At 35.8% G+C, this 22262-nt stretch overlaps 1 protein-coding gene across 2 annotated transcripts; it reads left to right on the top strand.

The window, feature by feature from the left end:
- The first annotated feature begins 7129 nt into the window (after nt 1-7129).
- Nucleotides 7130-17706, top strand: LOC136339746 (uncharacterized). 2 transcript variants are annotated; one of them, XM_066283195.1, is made up of 7 exons: nt 7130-7329; nt 9724-9904; nt 9967-10066; nt 14069-14184; nt 15964-16150; nt 16781-16924; nt 16975-17706. In XM_066283195.1, the coding sequence occupies exons 3-7, from the start codon at nt 10052-10054 to the stop codon at nt 17506-17508; spliced, it is 996 nt and encodes a 331-aa protein (XP_066139292.1). In that variant the 5' UTR covers nt 7130-7329; nt 9724-9904; nt 9967-10051; the 3' UTR covers nt 17509-17706. The 2 variants fall into 2 exon arrangements, with proteins under 2 accessions (XP_066139292.1, XP_066139293.1); XM_066283196.1 differs by lacking the exons at nt 7130-7329; nt 9724-9904; nt 9967-10066 and adding an exon at nt 13665-13715.
- The last annotated feature ends 4556 nt before the right edge of the window (nt 17707-22262 follow it).

Genomic DNA, 22262 nt, shown 5'->3' with positions numbered 1-22262 from the left:
GGCACAATCTGAAATGAGGAGAGATTAAATTAAACTGAATCTCCAATCGCCAGAAACGTCCGGGAATATTATGAAACCCCTGAAGGATATGATTCCGGCAAAATAATCCCCTCAATCTCACTGAGCAACTTCTCCCATAATTGCATGTTTATGGACCCGACCGTTCAGTAGACGTTTGTATCTCCTTTTCTGGATTTGCCGTAATCAATAGCCGATACGGGATCTATCGGGACTGCTGCACAATAAGAAACAAACCGGGTCCGAGTGGAGTCAATAAAACAAATCGTATCTGAGATGGCCAGCATCCAGTTGCCTCACTTTAACTGGATGGTTTCCAGAGGCGTACAAGTTTTTCCTTTAAATTGGAAAAAAAATTCCAAAGCAGAATCTCGACCGAGTATTTATTTACTCAGGGCACATTTACGCCTACAGGGGATGAAGTCAGAGGGCAGAAATGTCACCGAGGCTGCCAGACATTATCCCGATGATTGGATTGTGTTTAAAGGGCAATCCGGTGGACGAGCGTCTAGGGAATGCCCGTGACGACATTAATGACTCCCGGCGACAAATCGGCCGCTTAACCCGACTCTCGGGGGACTCCAGAGGGAAAAAGGGACATATTTTAACACCGGAAATAAATGAGAAGTCGTGGAACAGTCAAAGGCATTTGTAGTCGGTTAAAGACATAGTTATTAAAAAAAAAAAAAAAAAATGACACGTGGTGTCCAGTCACTGGAAGTCCTTCTTGTCACTCCATTTCAAATGTCTGTCACAATACCCAAAGCTGAAGACGAGTCGCAATGTTTGGTTCGAAAGACTTTTTTTTGTTAAATGTTTACGTGGTTTCCCTAATTTTAACACAAAATCCACCACCATCTCTGCCCCAACTTGTTTTTATTAGGTTTCCACTCGTTTTAGGAAAATTCGAGAGAACCCTGGTGGAAATTGAGTTTTTGCAATTCGCTTCGGCAAAACAAATTTACAAGATAATTCAGGTAAACGTGGAGGAAATGCTAGAAAACCGTGCCCGAACCTAAGGAGAATCGTCACAGTTTGGCAACGCGGATCGCGCTTTAACAGGTAATTTAAAGTCACTGGAAGTCACGAGTCGTCCCAAACAAGCGATTGATGTTTTATTGCCATTTTGCCATTGAGTCTTCAGTTTTTTCAGCCCTCTTAACTAAAGAAGATTGTGTCTCTCGAGCGTTACTTTTTCAGGCAGAATCTGGAATTTCGTGGTTAACACGAAAACTTTCCTTTCATAATTAATTTTTTTTCTTTTTTTAATTCAGTTTGCTGTGTCAGATTTTTTAAGTTTAAGCCGAACATTCGAAAGATCGATTTGTAGCATTATTCCTTACAGCGCGGTTTGGAACCTTTTGGAATTATTCAATTTGTGATAAGATTTGAAACAGTCTTAATGATCCAGCCTTTCGGGCAGTCTTTTTTTTATACGATTATTTTATATTGTTTATAGCAATTGAGAAAAATAATTATTAACATTCGTGAATTGCTATTTTAAAATATTCATAAATTTCTTCTAAATGAAAAAAAAAAAAAAAAAAAATTTTAGGCGTTTTGCAGAAGTTTGCTTCGAAACGCACTGTGAAGCGATTTGACTTTTTTGGATACGTGTTTTTACTTGTTATTTTTGGTTTTTGCATGTATAAATTAAGAAAAAAAAATTATTTTGCTTTTTTATGTAATCACATTTCTATTGAATGAAATTTCTAATTTCGCATCATTTTTCGATTAAATACTACAAAACCTTTTCCTTCCGCTTGAAAAATTTAATTTTTTACAGTATATGGCTGAAAAACGTTAAATTTGTTAACGCGCTGGTTTTTGTGCTGTCGAGCTTAGTGCAAATTTGACAAAATATATAGTTATTATCTTACGATTGTGACGAATTTTAAATTACAATTTACACGGGTTTTGGCCTTTTTGTGTAAGGAAAACTACACCGATTGAAAAAATATAAAACTTAATTTGGCGGCAGTTCTCCCTTGAGGAAAAGATTAAAAGGGTCGGGACAGCCCTTTTCTCAGTTTGTGTCCTTTTAGATTTATTTAAGGGCCATATTTAATTCCTGGACTGACCCTCATTTTTCAGTATTGTAGGCATTAACCAAAACTTTTCCGAAGTAAATATTTTTTTTATTGAAAAGTTTATTGTCTTGGTGCCCAATTTTTCTTAAAGCCGAAACAGCTACTTACAACATTCGGTTTGCGCTTGTGATAATAAACACGTGGATACGTGATTAAACAAATTTCACGAAATTTCACGTAAAAAAAAAATATATGATTTTTGACGGTTTTAAATATCAAATTTTAATATAATGAAAAACTGGAAATTTTGGTTTCATTCATGTAGCATTTATATAACTAAAAAAAACCTCGATTTTAGAGCATTTTCGACGATTTTACTATTTTGATTTTTCTCTTACAAACGCCATCAACAAGTTTAGCAATGTTTCCGTGCAGGCCTCAGCTCGCCTCTGATGATCATGTCACCTCTCTCAGCATTTTTGTTGAGTGTCGCTATCATATAGCTGACATCCACGATAATGTTTATTTTCAGAGGTAAGTGAATCTGTAATTTGCCCTTTGAAGAATTATAGTTCGAAAATCTGAGAATTTTATCAGTTATCTGCCCATTGGAAACATTTCTCTTTGGCAAATTTCAAAGAGACAAATTGAAGTGCCGTAATGCGCGAGGGCAAAAACGTACAGTGTGTTCATCCGAAAACTTTATTTTTAGTGTTATTTCGCTCTGTGACGAAAAGTGATGTGGCAGATGGTCAGGTTGAAAGGACCTTTAAAGTGACGTATCACTTGGATCTCCTTTACGTTTACGGTGCCCGGCACCCCGGTCAAGGAGTTGACCTTTGTAGCATCAGAACACCGCCAAAAAACATACCGGATGAAATACAAATTGACATGTTTACCAAAATTTCTGAAAAATCAAATGCCATATAGAATGAATTCCAGTTGCAGTTCCCACACTATATATGTTCTCTTGCATGACCTTAAGGAATGTCACTTGTGACGATTATCAAATTTAACTTTATTTATGTGCATACATATTATCTCTCTGTCATTCCTGTGTGGCAAAGGAAACAATAAATTAAAACGAAATTCATTACATTACATGCAAATTTCCTTAATAAAACGGGCTTAAGACATCAGATTTAGGTTTACCACATGTTTCGTGCATGGGATTATGGTTCTGAAGCAATCGAAAATCATTCGTCTTAAATGCGGTTAAAACGGATTAAGAGCATGTTGGCGAATCTTTTGATCATTAAGGCTATGCCCCCGTTTTTTTGGTCTCAAAGAAGTTATATAAAAATATCACGCAATAGGCACATTCTGACATTGGCATAGATGTGTTATGAAGCGCGCGCGGCATAGCCATTCCTTTTCATTTTCGAACAATGCAAGGATGAGCGAATCCACGTTTCCATTTTCTCATTATTTTTCATCCTTGAAACTAACCCCTTTTTCCTTGGATGCCCTCTACAGGGGTAACATATCATCGCGAAGATATTTCAGGGGACGATGGTACCCCAAAAACTAATAAAACAATGCTAATGGACCCTTGGTCAAAAACGGACCATCTTTGATGTACTGCACATACCAGTCATACGTCGAAAAAGGACATCCTGTATATTCGAGAGTTGTTTTTTCTCCTTTGACGATTATGGATTAGGTAGGTTTTCTTTAGTCTGGTATATTTCAACATGGTTAGTTCTGTTATTCTCTTTGTGATCGCCTCAATCCTGACAAAATTGATCGAAATGGTTCAAGTCAGGTTTAGTAAGTTCATTTTTCGTGTGTGTTTGTCTGTTATCTGATTAGCTCCCTATTAGTCGCATCAATTCTGATCCGTTTCGTCGTTTTAGTTGTCGACTCGGTCTTCCAGGCACGAGAAGATCCGAGAAAGTAACCAACACTCCTTCTCCGTTTCCATTGCGAAGAGGATCTTTGCTTGGTCGAAGATCTTTATAAATCAGCTGGCCACTATGGCACTTATCACGCGTCTGCAAGCTGAGCTTCTACATCACGTTTCTACACCCAAAACTGCCAATTTAACTGACGATTAGACGGAAGTGTGGTTTAGCTTAAAATCATGTCATCAGCACTGTATGGACTCTCTATCGCTGCGAAATTTAGTGTATTCATAGGAACTAATGTGTCTTTGAGAATATTTTCTGGTTTAGCAGTGGCGGAAAAATTGGTTTCTGTCTCTCGTAACAGTGACCAAAACCAGCTCCGGCCTGTCAGAGACATGCGCAATTCACCGATCGGGACTCGCCGCACATGTTTCTGTCCTATTTCTAACGATCCGGAATGAGTGGTCTTTCCCGTCAGAACAGAAGTAGATGAGATCTAACGTTGTTGGCTCGAGTGTTACTGTGCTAAATCTGTTTTGACATATTTTAGAGAATGGCAAATCATGGCTTTAAAGCGCGCAGATAGATAATAATAAATAAAAAATATATTCTTTAAATACTGAAATTGTTACAAAATTCAAGTAATTTGTCAGAGAAGACAAAGACACTAAAGGCATTTAAAGTACAATTTACGAAAATGGACTTAGTGGATCAACACTTTAGGGGGCTCTGGGACGCAAAATGATTAAAGATTAATTTCAGACAGCGAAGGGTCCGGCTACTCCACTTTGTAGCTCTTAATTTGAGCGCTAGATTTACAATTGACGTTTTATAGACAAATAAAATCAGTTTTAAAGTTGCATTTGAGATGCTTAAAAAATATTCAACAAACCAAAAAGCGGGGAGAGGGGACGAGGGGGAGGAGGTTGAGGGGAAGGAGGATGAGGATGAAGATGAGGATGAGGATGAGGATGAGGATGAGGATGAGGAGGATGAGGAGGATGAGGAGGAGGATGATGATGATGAGGAGGAGGATGGATGAAAGGGGGAGATAGTATGTCGCTAGTATAACTCAACTAGTACACTGCACCGTTATAGGTTTACTGCGTCCTCTGTCTAAACTAAGGGATATTAAATATATCGATTATATGCTCGGAGAGAAAGCTGCAAAGTTCTATTGAACGTAATTTCGCTATAAATCAATTGATTTGTTTTTAGATTAGTTGTAGATGTCTCTAAAAAGCCAGATACTGAAATTACGTAGATGCATCTGGAAGGTATGCGATGCATCATGTCGAAATTTGAAACGGATTATTTTGAAAGGTTTAGAGTTTCGCTAAAGTCTAATTGTTAAAACTCTGAGGTAGATTTGTCAGACACATGAAAATCAATGAAAAATTCGACAATTTTAGTATATTTATTTAAATTCTCCTGGTAAAATGAACAGCACGCTAACTTTATGACCATAAACTTGGGTTTTGTGATAATCTCAGTCTTATCATTTATATAGTATCAACTCCAATATTACTAGCCTGAGCAATCGACATGCTCAATTTCCTTAGTAGTGAGTTCATGAGTGTTTTATCAGCGTCGAGAGTGCAGCGTGCTTAAATGGAAAAAGTGTGGTGTAAGCCAAGTGCCATTCATCTCTTTCACCGTTAAGCAATGTGGAGGCAACATTTTACGTTCTTTCTTCACCTCTTCTGTGCCTCCCACGTATACCTTCAGGCGTTTGTTAAATATGGGAAACAAAAATCAAACTGACGTCTTCATGTATACAGGGTATCTCATGAACAATTTCACTCGCCTCGCCCGTCTAATTTTTTTTATTTTTAACGTTGAGAAAAAGGTTTAAACGGGGATCCCCCTCCGTCGTAGGAGTAGAACTTAAAAATGGCTCGTTGCCCTTCTCTGCACGATTCATCCTTCCCCACGTAACAAGAAGTTTTTTATCTTAAATGGAACCCCCCCCCCTCCCATTTTTTTCTTTGAAGTTTAAAGTCAGTTTATTTTGAAGTGTGTTGAAATTTACCGTTGTCGCGTTATTCCGGAAAATTTGAAAATTTCGACACCTGCAAAGTCCTACGGAAATGGGCCTCCGAATTTTTACGATTTCAATCGTTCATACCTTGGTTATTTCAAATAAAATGTCCTAATTGTCCCAACGGCATCGTGTTCAGCATTTCAAAATTTAGCTGTGGGACGTCTTTCATGACACACCTTCATACTTTTTTTAGTTGTTTATCAAACTCAAAATAAATTTGGAGCATATACAGTTCCTTTTTTTGGAAATAAACGACATTGCGAGGCATTTTAGCAAATCCAACCGTTAAACTGTACAAAATAGCGTATTGTAAAAATTTTCGAATCATCGTCGTGTCTCTTTTTTTACTAAATATAAACATATAGTGACATCATTAATGACGTTATTCCATTTGATAACGACGTTCAATTGGAAATAAACAAGTTTGTGATGATTGAAATTCCTGCAATTCGAAAGCTAAGTTCGAGGATTGCGGAAGAATTTTTCTTAAAACGAAATACGTCACAACGTAGCGTATTAGGCCCAAAATGAAAAATTTTAAAAATAACATATCTTACATAAACTGACTTTAAAATTGAATGAGAAATCCAAAAATGCCAAAAAAGAGGGGGGGGGGTTACATGTTAAATTAAAAAAAAAATTGTCACGTGCGGTGGGACTGGTCATGCGGGGGAGGACAACGAGGACATTTTTAAGTTCTACTCCTAAAACGAGGGGATTTTCCGTTTGAACCCTCTCCTTAATGTCAAAAATAAAGAAATTACATGGGAGGAAGGAGGGATAAATTGTTAATGGGCCACCCTGTACAGTCACTTTGTATCACTTTGACGTCACAATTTTTATAAACTTGTTCGTTGTTTTATGAGCTATCAATAGACAATGTACGATCTCATCTTTGCATTTGCGTGTTAACATAAGATCTTTGGCGTCCCGTGTCGATAAGATGTAACGTTCCCCCTTTGCACGCCTCTGTGCCATGCTCTTTCTTGTATTAGTTCTACTGATAAGGACTGGATTTTGGAACTAGTCTCTCTCAAAATGGCCTGTTTGTTCAAGGACATTCATATTTTGACATTGTCATATTTTCCCTGAGATAACACAACTACTAAAGCATTGTAAAAAATCCATTTTACTGAGTGATACACGGGGATCCAGCCAATAGCGGCCCTTTAGTTGGTGGTACGCCTATGGATGTTTGTCAGTGCTTTTAGTACTTAAGTTGTTGGTAACGTAGAAATCGCTCTTTTGCGTTCTTACACTCTTGGTTGAATTGTGGCGCTGACTTCATCAATTTAGTTTTTCTCTTTTATAAACCTAATTACGATCGCATTATTTAACGGCACAAGTGACAGTGACGCGCAGTGACAGTGACAATGACAGTGACAAACAAGTGAGTTTTGTTTGAGTTGGAACTTTACAAAGGACGCGCATCTTGCTTGCGTGATGCCGATTCACGATCATCGCATAGAGCCTGGAAAACTACGTGGACTTTTTCGTCGATCAGTTTCCTTCCCTTCAAGTATATTCTGTCGAGAGTTAGAGGCACTGGATTTTATCTGTGGACAAATAAGTGTCATGTGACCTCTCTAACAAACGAAACAGTTCACGTTGTCTCGAGATTGCCGGAATCGATTGCCAATCTTAAGACAAACAGCCATTTTTGTTTGCAACGACCCTTTTCTTTCTTTCAACGATATATCCACTTGTCTTCAAACAATTGCGACTCTCTTGGCCTCATTCGCAAAAAAATACACCCGACTGCCGGGGCTTTTGGAGTCATTAAGTCTCATGCGAACCAAATTTTTCCACAGCAAGCACAACTTTCTTCATTTTCGATTTATAAACGTGAAAACCGTTGTTCACGCTAAACTGAAACCATCGAAAGCATCCACCTCAGATTCATATTCTGCCGAGCATCCCACTAATCGACGTGCTTTGATGAGCTTCGACTTGAATGAATGAGAAAAGAAAGCAACGGCGTAATTCGGATTCTATCTTAACATGAGCTTTATTCTCGCGTTAAACTTGTCAGCAGTTCGGTTATTTGGCCCTTAATACGTCTCAAACTTGACAAGTGGCGCGTTAGAGAATTGCGAAAAAAAAATTTTTATTGGAAAAAAATCTTTGGATTTTCGAAATGTTTCAATTAAGGAGTGAATGAAATTCATATCGCTATGTACAGTGATGGCCAAAAACTTTGAAATATTCTAAACGTATGATGATTTCACGTTAAAATACTGATTACCAACGAACAAACATGTGACATAAAATTCCAAATTTATGTTTTGTCCATTTTTTAAATTCATATAATTAATTTATTCATAATATTAAAAACATAATTTCTAATATTATCAACAGAAAACGTTCAATTCATTTCTACGCGTGTTAGAAAATAAAAATTAACAAACCGATCAGAACGAAGGAACGGAACACTTCGTAGATTTTGTAAAAAATAAATTAGAGCATTAAATAAATAAATATTTGGTAGAATACCCCGGCGAATTTGCAACAGCTCGACATCAACGTTCCATTGAGTCTACTATATTTTGGTAGATAAAAATGGGAATTTTCGGCCATTCTTCGTGCAGACCTTTCCAGAATTAATCTCGATTGGACACATTCTTGTTTCCAATCCTCTGTTCCGGGTGTTTCCTGAGAAGCTCAATCAGATTCAAATCCGGTGATTCAGACGGCCAGTCTAAGGTGGTAATTTGCTGTTTCGTCGGCCAATTTTTGACTAGACCGGTATATTTTGAAATATTGTCATGCTGATAACGCCACATTAAAGGCATTTCCTCATCTGCAAGCGGCAACATATATCACTCGAGAATATCTCTGCGTAGAGACCGAGTCATTATCCTGTCATTTTTAACTAATGGTTTAACGTCGGATCGCGACCAACCTACGCCATTTTACTACCACCACTATGTTTAACTGTTGGTTTTTTGCTATTTAGGGTCAAATCTAGCTCTTGCACAAACATAAATGTTCCAATAGGAATCGAAACGTTAAATTCTAGATTCGTCACTAAAAAGGACGGCACCCCACTTTGAAGGAGACCAATCTGAACATTCCTGAACAAATTTCATTCTTGTTTTTTTTATTATTATTATTTTTTTTTTTTTAGAAATGAATGATTTCTTCGCTGCACCAACCCCACTTCCCACAACCAACATCTTACGAGTATTTACAGCAATGTTGGTATTCTTGCAAATTTTGTTCTGAATAACCTTGAAGGACGTTTAAGGATTTCCAGTAGATATTTTTTTTATCCTTCGATCAGTAGAAACGTTTGGTTTTCTTGAACGTCTAGGTTTAAAGAAAACAAAATTCACCTCCAAAAGTCTTAAATTACTTAAGTGTTTCGGAAACAGCCTCTTGACTAGGTTTCAGATTCTTTGGAATGTACGTTTGGTCCCGACCACAACGGGACATTTCAACCATTGTCGTTCGACAATTTTCAGAAAAATACTTTTTTTTTGCCATAGCATGTGTAAAATTCACCACGCAACCAAACTGATTCGCTGATACTGCCCCCATAGATGACGAAAACTGCGTAGTATTCCATACTGCTACCCAAAAAAATTGGTTTTAACAGTAACATTCATGAAAACAACATTCATAAGGCGAATATGATACGATAAAATCAACATTTACCTCACCCCGTATCCACAAAATTTGAGGACAAGCACATGAACAATTAACAAAAAAGAATTTTCCTTGAAATTTTTCCGTGCTCTTGTCCACAACCGAACGTTTCTATGGTTTATTGCTTCATTTCAAGTTCACCAAATCTGAAGAAATTCATACCAGATCCTGTGGTCAAATTAAATAGATATTCCTGAGACATTAAGTAGATGCGGAAATGGTTGTCTTTAGAAACAAATTACCATACACCATAAAGGCTATTGCACCACATTCTTAATAGATGCATTCTATTAACCCAAAACCATCTTAGGATTATGGTAATGGGCAGATTTCGTTTCGGCTAATCCTTAAAAATAATTTTTTTTTGCTCAATTTTTAGTGGGGTCATATATTCATCGTATAAAGTTCTGATTACGTATTAGGGGACGGTAGTGTCTCTTCATTTTGGATACCACCAAGTCGCAATGTTACCAGTTAAAGTAAGTAAAAGAGGAGGGTGGTTTCGTTGTAGATCACGTGTCCGGTGACTGTGTCGAGTGTTTAGGTGTGCGATGGAATTTTAACAGGTAGAAATGTGTGAATTTACACCAAGTTGGTGTAAGATTTATCGATAGAAGGAGAAAATTTGATTTTGTTTATTTGCTGGCAGTCAATGTGATTTTTAATATGGTTTTCCGAAACTGTTCTTTATAGTTTAAAGGAAATATTTTCCAAGGTTTGGTTAGTTTTTCCAAAGCGGTTCAGTTGAACTGGACCTCATGAGACATATACGGACTTTATACATTCTTATGTTTGCATGTTATCGATTATTAGAATGCCAAACCCCATAATTAAATAGTTTTTCTTAAATAAAAAAAAATTAAAAAAAAAAAAAACAAAATACTTTTTAATTGCGGGATTTCCGTTGTTGCCTCCTCAAAATAAAAGTTCTGCATTCATGTGTAAGTGCTCAAACCAAATTACTTATAATGATGGAATTTTACGCCTTCTCACGCAAAATTCTCATTTTGGTTTTTACCCATTTAAAAAAGTTATAGTCTTTAAATATTTAAAATTTTAATCATTGTTATGATATGCGACTCGATGCTTATACGAAAAATTAACATATTTGGCACATAAAAATATGCCTGAATAAGATTTTAAGAGCTCAGCAGATAGCTATAAACGTGTATTAGATCCGGTTTACTTGCGTCCAAAATGTATAGGTTTTGAACATTTTCAAATCTTTCGTCTAAGCTAAATAGCTTGCCAAGGACGTGCTTCGTTAGAGATTAAGATAATTAATTGATTTCTAAAAATAAATATTAAGAGATTTGTCCAGAAATGAGATGAAAAATATTTTTAAAATTACTAAATTTTACAGAGTTTCCGCTTCTAAAATCGACGTTTATAATTTTTTTAAACTTAGATATGTAATTCGAAAAATGACAATACTGAAAAATGAACGTGTAAAAAGTCTAAAATATTAACATCGCGTTAACATTCTTTGCTAGCGGGGCGAAACTAAATCACGAAAAGGAGGAGGGTGAAGAGAAGTAAGATAACATAAAAACGACTAACAAGAATACACAAAATTGACCCTTTGAACGAGTTAAGGAAAAAATGGCCATAAAAGCAAGTTTAAAATTCCACCCGAATCAGCAATAGAGTGTAAAGAAGGAAAATTGACTAAAATAATATGTACAATTAAAACAAGAACCCGAAAAAAGAAAATCTAAGAATAATTTCAATAAAACACAAGCGAATTTTAAAGCAATTTTCCACATTAAAAATGGTAAAAGGAGTTGGTAATTGCCGAAAAAGTGATAAATAATGAACTAATCTGAACTTAAAACAAGAGTGAAATAAGAATTAAACGTTACTAGAAATGGAAGATTGCAATGATAAGGGAAAATTATTAAATTTTTATTGTGAAATAAAGTTAATTTTTTATATAAAACTAAAAAATTAAAAATTAAAACTTAAAGATATGGGATTGTTCTCACTGAAAGTTAATAAAAAGAGAAATGGAAAAACAATTTTTTTATAAAAATTAACTAAATTTTGACGAACAAAATTCCGCATTCATGATTTCAACAAGGCAGAACATGAACTAAATTGAATAAATTGATGGTTGTGCGTGTTCTCGTTTTGGATTACCAAATTGAAAAATCCGAAAACAGTTACAGGACACCGGGAAGTGCCTTCACACACAATCTGAAAATTTGCTTGTCCGTATTCACGTTCTGTCCGCTCAATCATGTTTTTTTATCACACTTTTTTGTATTTCTTTTATATTTAGTTCATTTATCTTACTATCCCCGATTGTTCACTCTATCTGTTTCTTTATCATATTCAGGATGCCTGTTTGATAGCTGATTTCAACCATTTTGATAGCATTTTTTCCGCCGTTGTGATGGTAGATTTAATTGGTAGGCATCCCTCCAATTATCACCTGGAGAGCCTCTGGCGGGGTGGGATTATAAGAACCACTAAACCATTTTCTAATTTATCATTGGAGATTCAGGAAATCGTATTATATTCGTGATGCACAAAAGATTGTAGGTAGATTATAGCTGATAAGTATCTTACTTTCATTGTTGGAATTGTCGGTCCTTCATTATGAAGGCATTAATCTACCTAGGGAATGAATGCATCTTTATGCCTTTGGAATTATTTGTGTTAGTAGTGTCCTTACTTAATGTTTCATACCATTGTTTCAGGTTCTTCCCGTCATAGACTAATGGATATTCTCTATCTTGATTTGCAAGTTTCTTTATGTATATTGTACTTAAACATAACTGTTACCATGGAAACGGCAAACTAAATGCATGTTTTACCAAATTTCCTTCCTGCCGGCAAAAATGTTGATAATGCTATTAATGATAATTTTCAAGATATTCTTGAAGGTGTGATTCAGTGGCGTACATAGACTTTCTGTATGGTATGTTGCGTGTAGGCAATAACCCTTGGATAACTTAATTTCCTCATCTGTCCTTTAGCCCCGACTCCGACCTAAGTTCCTTCCTAACCGTTTCGTATACCCCAGTGATTATTATCCAGCTCTGTGCAAAGGTTTTTTATTTTTTTTTAGATATGTTATATCATTGTTTACTTTTTTCTTTTTGTCGATATGTTTTTGTTATATTTTTTTTTTCGTGGAAACTGTACATTTCCTTGTTTAGTCTTGCTAATCTCTCCACCGCGAGTGCAGTATCGTCGCGGACAGGGGCACTTCATTGATGTATTAGTATAGGGAAGTACGACGATTTTGATTGAAAACGATGATTGAAAAATATCTGGAACCACTTATATAAATTAGTGAAGTAGATCGGATTTTCTGTTAAACTTGCAATTGTAAATAACTGCCACATACTATGTAAAAATGGCAAATTTTGAGCATTTTACATGACGAAAATTCAAATTTTTATTTAAAAAATTTCTCACAAGTGTGGAGGAAATCAATTTGCAGAAACACGTAGTATATCTTATAAGTATCTGCAAACTCTAGAAACCGCAAAGGAATTATTTTAGAAGAATTTCGGAATTTGAACATCACGTATGTCGATGATCAGCCAATGTGGGATCAAAGTTTATACGCGACTTTTTCGTATATTTCGACGTCGAGTCCAACCTACATATCGTCTTGGGCAATACTTTGCAACGCCTTGTATGCGAGGAAAACTTCCTATACCTCGAAATGAACATTTACTTCAATGATGCTTGATGATAAAATGGTTTACTTCCTACTCTCGCATTTCTGCGCTGAGACCAAATCAGATCAACCATGAGTCAGTAAACGGATCTCATGAAAAAAAAACCAATTACGCAGCCATAATGTTGTCTTTTAATCGATATCGGAAAGCGGATCCTGCATGGTACTGAACCCGTTCAAAGCGGTATTAGAAAACGGGTAGATACCCAGATGAGGAAAATTCCATGATGCAGTGCAGGTGATAATTCAATCCTTTGATAGTTGTCGGAAGAGACGATCGATACAAGTTTAATTCGATGAAGTTTTCGATAGAAACGAATTTCACAACAAATTTTAGCATTTCGCTTGTCGCGAAAAATGGCTCGTTAAGGCCCACATGGCATATAGGAAATACGCATTTATTGTAATATTTTCTGTTGAAGATGGTCGAATTGGTAAATAATATATAATTGTTAAAATATTGAGCTCGGCAAATGGCGGTGTTCCACCGGAATTACCTAACTGTTTGCCGGTAAGGACAAGATTAATTACGTGTGTGCAGCTAGAAGCTAAAATGCAACAAATTTAAGAATATTGCCAGATTTCAGTTCAAAGTATCAGTGGAATTAATCTTCGCCTTAAACTCGACGAAACGTGAAAAATCGATTATAAAAAAAAGACATTTTCAGCATAATTTCTCATTTTTTCACAAGCATAATTTATCATTGAGGTTATAGATTTATCATGATTTAGCTGATATATATATATACATATATATATATATATATATAATTTTTTTTTATTCCAGTTATATTTTGCTATAAGTTGGTTTCTTTCATCCTTCTGGGGATCTGCGGGGGAAGGGAAGGCGAAGGTTCTTCAGTACGAATTCCTATGGAGTGCCCCTTCGGAATATAGATACAGGTAAAAGGTTTAAATAGACAAATAAAGTAAACATTCGTTAGTACATCCCGTCTCATTTATCAAGTTACAGCAATTCATGTGGGTCAACAGGCTGATCATTTTAATAATGTATTCATTAGCCGTTTGCCATTCGCATAGTCGGAATGCTCCGTTGCATAATGTCTCTTCAGCCATTTCGAAACATTAATAATTTTAATTAAACAAATAAGACGTCAAAGCTCAGGTGTATTAAATCAAATGTATCTATTTTAGGAATATAGATATTAAACGTTTATAGTTGCAAATACCTTTTTGCTGTGGACTATTAGTGAGCGACGAAGTCGCCTTTTCCGGCATTTTAAGATGATCAATTATAAGAATGATCGATGAAAGGTTGATCTCCCATCTTAAAGAATTGGACGTTACGTGCAGACACGTAAAATATTCAAAAAAGAATCTTCTAGAATTTTCTATTTCGACTTTACGATTTTTCAAATCACCGTCTGCGTATTTCGACTTTTCAGGACGGCCGGAAAATTGTTGTTGGACACTACACGTCGGTGCTAAAAACACAAAAATTAGTGTTTCCGTATGCGTCTATTAGAAAATTATAAGTTTTCAATTTGAGCTGAGTTCTCGACTTCAGTTTAGAAAGCCTAGAAAACGATACGGATTCAGACCCCATATTGAGGGTTGAAGTACTCAGGAATAAACTTGACGTTTTTAAATTGAATTGACCTTTCAACCGATTTTGAACTCCTCGAGATAGTTAGATAATTAAGTTTTACAATTTTAGAAAAATAAACGGATTGAGCTCACATTTTAAGCAACTTGAGACTTCATATTGGTGTTAAGAATATTCGGAAATGAGTGATCTCGATGCTTCTAGTTCACCTTTTAGATTCGTTTATTTAGACAAAAAATCTAGATAAGTACACAGATGAAGCGTATGTTCATATAGAATGTGCAGGGTGTTTGATTCTCGGGTACACATCTAAAAGAGAGTAGTTGGCAAGATGACTTTGAAAGTATTTTACCATACAATTAATCATACTAAGTAACACGCATTTCGAGATATCGTAATTTTTCTCAATTTTACCAAATTCACGGTTCACTTCCACATTAATGATAATGAATATTTTGTCAAATGCTTGACATGATTCTATATACATTTTATCGAAATAAAGCATGCAATGGGATCTAGTGTATATGGAAAAAAGTGCTACTTTTCAAAATTTTAAAACTGCATTTATTGACCTTTGAACCTTAATCAATTTGTGAAATCGTCATATTTTTTTCCTAAATTTTTTTTTCTTTTTTAATTGACTACTTTATGCAACATTAGGCCTGTATCTTCCAATACTTTACACGAAAGAGTAGTGGTCAAAGAACTTTTTAAATATACTTGAATTACTCTTCCATTTGCATCTTTCTGTTCATCTCTTGACAGGGCCGGAGTTTGATACTCATTTTTCGAATTTTAGAAGGTCATATTTCTTTCATATGTAGATCCTGTTACATGTTCGACATCGATAAGATACATACTCAAGTTTATACGGAAAAATAGTTGTATCGAATGTTTGAGAAAATTTTCATTTCCATGTATATAAATGGAAATATGGAATTACCCAGTTAATTTGGTAGAATTTGGAAAAATTACGATAACTCGAAATCCATGACGCTTACGTCAGACATGTTCAAAATAAGCCTCTTTCGGACGTCTATCGGTGAACCAAACACTGTGTATATCAAATGACCTTTCTGGCGCTTTTATTATTTACCTTATTGCGTTTTCCGTAGTTACGAAACCAGCAATGGAATAAAGAGAAACGAAACTGGTGAAGACATTCCTTCCATCCACGACGCCAATAATGCTGCAGCTTTAGTTAAAGGAAGTTACTCATATACGGGGGCGGACGGGATACTGTACACAGTGAACTATGTAGCTGATGAAGCTGGATTCCATCCTGAAGGTGCTCATTTAAATGTAAGACTTTACCTATTGAAGGAGAAGTTAAAGAAGAGATTAAATAATCATTGAGAAGACTATGCAATTTGAATATCGAAGGATAGATAGATAGAATAGATGTAGATCAAATTTTGCCAAAAAATATTTCCTTTTTTCAGTGATGCACAATAGTATGTCTTTAACAACTCTAGTATACTTCAAGGATATTTTCTTTTAACGAAAGACGTCGAGATATGAGAGTATTGCATCTGGCGTTGATTAAATAATTTAATGGCTTGCAATGCCATTTAAGTACTCAAAAGACCTGTGAGATACAACGAAATGTTGTTTTGTGTATTGCAAAACGCATACTAGAATTTTTACAAAAAATGTAATTCAAAAAATTGGTATGAAACCTAAAAAGCGAACGTAGCTACATATAAAAAGTGACAGCTTCAATATACTTGTAATGTAAAAGCTCACGCAACTGCGTTCCACACTTAAATATGATTTTAACAAATATCGTATAAGGTATTTTAATTAATTTTTGTTAACGCCGATTTTAATGACATCTTAAGGACGGAGGATCATGGATTTCGAATATCAATTTACGTCTTCTATCACGTTTCTTTGCAATATCCATTTTGATTCGTATTTTATATTCTCCAGATCCCTCCGTTCACTCCATGGATCCCCGGACAACCAATCGATGACGGCCAATACCGGGAAGACCACTCGGGCGAATACAAACCGGACAATTCTGGAAAATACCGGCCAGACACTGAAGTTCAACCACCATTTGAATCAAGTCATGTATGTTAATATTAATAGCGCAAACTCTGGATATCACCTTTTCGTTACAGAAATATTTCAGGTCAGGAGAAAGATTCTCCGATACCTTCACATCCACATCGACCGTCCCAACTATCGTCACTCAAAAATATCTCCCCTTAACTACTCCAAAATATCACTCGGGAGAAATTATCCTGGATACTTCTTTGACAGCTGACAAACTCTCTGAGGCAGTTACTTCGAAGTACCTGCCATCTTCCAGTTCTTCCCCTTCCTACGTTTCGGGGGAGAATCTTCTGGATGCTTTTAGAGCATCAGATAGGCCTACCGAGCAATATTTGCCATCAACACCTTCATCCGATCGTCGCTTCGTCACAGAAAACCCTCTGGATAACGATTTAATTCAAAAGGCATTTTTCAACAAGCCTACACCCCATCCGGATATTTTGTTGCACTCAACTCCTAAGGATAAACCAACCATTTTGGGGTTGCCAAAGTTTCTGGAAGAGGCAACTGAGAACAGGCATAGGTTGGCCAAAGGAGTTAAAAGTAAAGATTCCAGGATCTCAGTGGGATTTAGCAATTCCCATCTTGTTTCGCAGTGAAAAAGGTGTCAGTAATTGTGTTTTTGAACCCAAAAGTTTTCTAGTCTTTATGCACACGACATTTTTTGAAGATTTTCATATATATTTTATATTTTATTTTTGTAGTATAACATCGAATAAGAGCTTTTATATAGAGATATATAAATGGAAGGTTTTGGATTGCTGGCAATTAGAATATTACAAAGATCTTTAGAGGCAGTGTGATGAGTTTGTTACAGAGTTTATATTTTGTATTAATAAATTGTTAAACTTAAACAAATTTGGACTTTTCATTAAGCGTCTTTTTACTCAGTGCAATACGCCTTTTTTCCTTATCGGATTAGGTTCACAAATTTAATTTGGTTTCCAAAGAAATGAAAATAATATTGAATGAAAACGCATTGACGTAGAGCGAACTTTTTCTGAGTTCAAATTTTTAAATAATATTCTCTTCTCTGAGTTTGAGTTTTTCCTTGTTTCAGCTGACTTGTATGTATGTATGCATGTGTTCTATGCCTCCTTTTCCTCTCAATCCATTTTGATCATTTCTACACAGGGCGTTAGTTTGAAAACTTTCTACCCCTATTATCTGGACACGGGATAGATTTTTAAAGTCGTCGGAACATATCGATTTCGTCATGGAGGGGGAGTAATTTTTATATGGAGTTTACTGCGTCTCTTTTAATCCTTTACCCCCCAGAGCCATCCTCACAAATATCTAAAACGGTAAAGGGGCTTACGTGATGTATCATTTAGAGAGTTTTTTATTCTCTACATTTTGTTACCCCATTTGTTACGTTTGACTGCTGCGTTATCAAATTAGGTGTCTTAATCATTCTGAGCTTATTTTCCTCGTTAGTGTTGTGGCAGCGTTGAAATTAGGCCTTTTTTATTCGGACATGTTTTACCATTCAGAAAGTGCGGTAATAAACTTCTGCAAAGCCGTTTTAAGTTGTAAAACAAATAATTTTCCTTATTATTAAAAAAATAATAAACGCGTTTAAAATTAACTGAAATTCCTCTATTTTAAACAATTTTAGTTTATTATTTTTTCGAATTATTTTCCATCATTTTCTAAACGACAATAAAGCCCATTTTGAAACGCTCCCCTGACATTTTCAATTTACCCCTTCTGAAGTTCTCCCGCATGTCTCTGCGATCCTCCTTTTCAAATCAGGCTGAGTTCTGAGAAAAACCGAATTTACATGCCCCCATGGAAAATAATCCAACGGCATTAAGTTTGGTGATCTTGCAGGCCATTGAGTCGGTCCCCTTCTAACAGTCGTTTGAGATCCGTGAGAGAGTGGCTCTGGGCGGTAGAGGGTTGCAAGAGGAGCAGGATATCCTACGTAAAAATTGTTCCCTTTCGATAATAAAATGGAAGTGCTCCGGCGATTAAAAAAAAATCTATTCCTTTTTGAGATAGTTGGGGTGGAAAGTTTTCAACTTGGCACTCTGTATGTTTGGAGAAGAAACAGAATCAAAGTTCTATAAAAGCATTTTAACGTAGATTTTTTTTTTTTTTAGTTTTTTTAAACACCTTTTTTTATAAAAGGAAATTTTTCTACTTCGCCTAATTGGTGGAAATTTGGGAAAAGTATACCTTTGTCTAATATTAGATTCAGGCGAGAGTTTTCGTGGGTGTAGAGAAGAAAGAGAACCAAATGCGGCAAAAGAACGTTGTAAGTAGGATTTTTTTAAATATTCTCTTTTTTGATTATTATAATTCTCACTTGCTCGAGCTAGCGAAGCGGAACCCGGTACCATTGTGCAAGTAAACGAAGGGTAGTTTCAAAACATTATTATTTAATGTGTCTTATATAACTTCTCAATAGAATTTAAAACTGACACGGTACTTACTTTTATATAACCAATACATTCATGCGCTTATATGCCTTGACCCATCGTATCTTCTTTAAGGTTCGCAGTGACCTTTCGTAACTAGGAAAATCAACTATAAAATTTATTCGGAGGTATGTAATACAACGGCGTCATTTCTATCAAGTGCTGAATTAATGAGCTCATGATTGACACAGTTACATCACTAAAAGTATTTGGCAAAGAGATCTATGTGTAGTAGATGTTTACCATTGCAGACTGTTGGGAACTTGAAAATTTTATTTTTCCAACAATTTTTACGAATTTTCTGAGATCCCATAAAAAATGAAATGCGAGAAGGCCAAACGGTTGTCAAATTTGTCGTTTTTTCATTATTTTCGGCCTTCCACTTTCCATCAGACACTGTCGACGAGCGACATCAGGAAATCCATTTGCGACATGTAATTTTTTCCTTCAGTTCCTATAAACTAATATGCAAATACATTCATAAGAACAAAGGAACTATTCTCAGTATCCGATAAGCAAGTAGAAAATATTCTATTTATCACAAGTTATAATTGAGAAATCCGCTTTGTGCTTAATTTGATTAATTGGTTACCTGCGGTGAGTGTTGAGTTATGGGACCTGCCCGTCGATTATCTGACTAGATAAGATTTACACAAGGTGTCCCATGACCAATTTACTTCCCATTTAATTTCTTTATCTTCGACGTTAAGAAAAAAGTTCAAACACGGAAACCCCCTTTTTATTTTAAGAGTCGAACTTAACAACGGCCCCGTCGCTTTCCTGCGCGTTACCGCCCCCGCGCAAGTAACATGAATTTCCTTATTGTAAATGGCAATCGCCATTTTCCTAGAACTTCCATTAACACGTCGCTATCCCTAAATCCAGCCGTTTCTAAGTTCCTATAAATTGCGCCCTTTTGTGGGTCAGGCCCAAATGTTGGTGATGACGTCACAGGAATGACGTCACCAAAATTTTTATATTTATAAAAAAAGGAAAACGACCATGATTCGGAAACGTTTATTATACGTTTTTTTTTTTTTATAGTTTGGTGTTGGTACTTGCCAAAACGCCTCGCAGTATCGTTGGTACCGAAACAGAGAAACAGGATATATATCTTTGTTTGAAATTTGTTAAGCATCCGAGAAGAAGTGCTGGAATGTACCGCTAAAGATCGCGCGATGGTTCCACCCCAAGATTTTGGAATTTTCAACACAACGCCGACAAGAAAACCGGACCGTTCCAGTTGGAACAAACAAGTTTTTGACCTTTGAAATTTCGTAAATTCAAAAAAAGGTGTATTTTGAGGGCCGCGGAAGACTTGTCTCAAGTTCAAAAACGTGAAAATATAGCTTATTAAGTCCTCTCTCAGACCTAAAAGTTCGATTCCTAAATTCGCACCTGTTAGGGAACAACGTCGATTACCGCGGAATCTTGCATCCACCAAAATTTTCAAATTTCTCAGAATAACCCGAAAATGGTGAAGTTTAAAGATGAGACACCTGACACAAACCGACCTTAAAATTTAACAAGAAAATCAAAAATGTCAAAAAAATTCAGGAATTTTGTTTAAAATAAGGAAGTTCGTGTCACTTGCGAGGGCAACGAGACCGTTTTAAGGTGCTGCTCCTAAAAAGGAGGGGGCTTCGTTTGAGGCTTTTCATCTAATTTCAAAAAATAAGAAATTAGACGGGGGGCAAATTGTCAATGGGACAGCCCGTGAAGAAGTGGGTGATTAAGGGGCAGCTTAAGACACACGTCGCAAACTGTGGTCCGTTACAGCTGGATATCTGTGAGGTATGTAACTGGACAAAGTTGATGGACCATTAAGGACACAAGTTATGGCCCAGGATAAAATTAGCTCTAATTTTTTAGTATTCCCAAGTCAGTAAAAGTGTTGCTTGATGCAAAATAAACATTTATTTCAATAGCGCATTATTTATTATAAATGTATCAATACCATATACTATATCAATCATTATTCTAAACATCCATTTGTCATTGTGTTAACGCCTATCATTAAGCATAAATGGATCGAATATCGTAATGTTAGTCATTCAAACATCCATTGAGTGAATAGAGGAGGCTGGAATCTATGTAAGAGAAGCATTGAAAAGTGAAAATAAAATTTCTCAAATAACGTAGAATAATTCGTTAATTAAAACCTCATCAGTCAGCTTCATTAATTAAAATTCAAATGGCCGTTTGTTTCTCAATGCGCGGAATTAAATCATAAAGTGCTAAATTTGATCTCTAAGTTGCATTAATAGCCGTCGAATGTTACTTAAGGTGAAAATAAATTTTAAAAAAATCGAATTTATGTTTTTCTTCATATTTCCATTTGGACTGTAATTGCGAGCGTTTTTTTTTTAATTGCAAAATAACGGGGGAATTTGTTATTAAAAATTTCGTTCGACGTTTCCAGTTTTAATGGCAGTTTCCCGAATTGGCAGTTTAAGAAAAATGTTTAAATGCGTTTCAAAATATAATGAAAACTATACGTCGTTGTATTTCGTATTTTTCATTGTGTACATAATATTCCCTTTATTTCATGTAGAGTAACTAAGCGTCTTATTTCCCTGTCCTTCGCCTCCACAATTGTTTAGTCTTCTTAACGACCCTTTAATCTCCCTTTCAACTTCCCCCTTTACGGAGTATTTCAGGACAAGTTTGCCAACTCCTTACTGCAGGCTCCTGTGGCCGAAACAGGGAAAAAAGTTGATGCGAACGCAGCTCCGTTTTCTCGTCCTGTTTGCCACACACGACAATTTAAAATAGTTTTTTTTTTTTTTTAATTTTTTCCTCAATAAGTCCATTCCGGCACTGAACATCTTTGTGAAAATTGGAGAGAGTAAAATAGGTGCAGACACATATCTTTTAAGGGGGAAAAAAAATTGTTCAAATTCCATTAGAGGTGCCCCCATTGATATCAT

The sequence above is a fragment of the Euwallacea fornicatus genome, chromosome 6, assembly GCF_040115645.1.
Source record: "Euwallacea fornicatus isolate EFF26 chromosome 6, ASM4011564v1, whole genome shotgun sequence".
NCBI classification, from domain to species: Eukaryota; Metazoa; Arthropoda; class Insecta; order Coleoptera; family Curculionidae; genus Euwallacea; species Euwallacea fornicatus.
The sequence above is the reverse complement of the archived record's forward strand: the minus strand, read 5'-3'. Positions and strand labels throughout refer to the sequence as shown.

What these genes read in the sequence shown, in the direction of transcription:
- LOC136339746 (XM_066283195.1), top strand. An exon ending in CTGAAGGTGCTCATTTAAAT is followed by an intron (nt 16,151 to 16,780) that starts GTAAGACTTTAC and finishes TATATTCTCCAG; the next exon opens with ATCCCTCCGTTCACTCCATG. An exon ending in CACCATTTGAATCAAGTCAT is followed by an intron (nt 16,925 to 16,974) that starts GTATGTTAATAT and finishes TTTTCGTTACAG; the next exon opens with AAATATTTCAGGTCAGGAGA.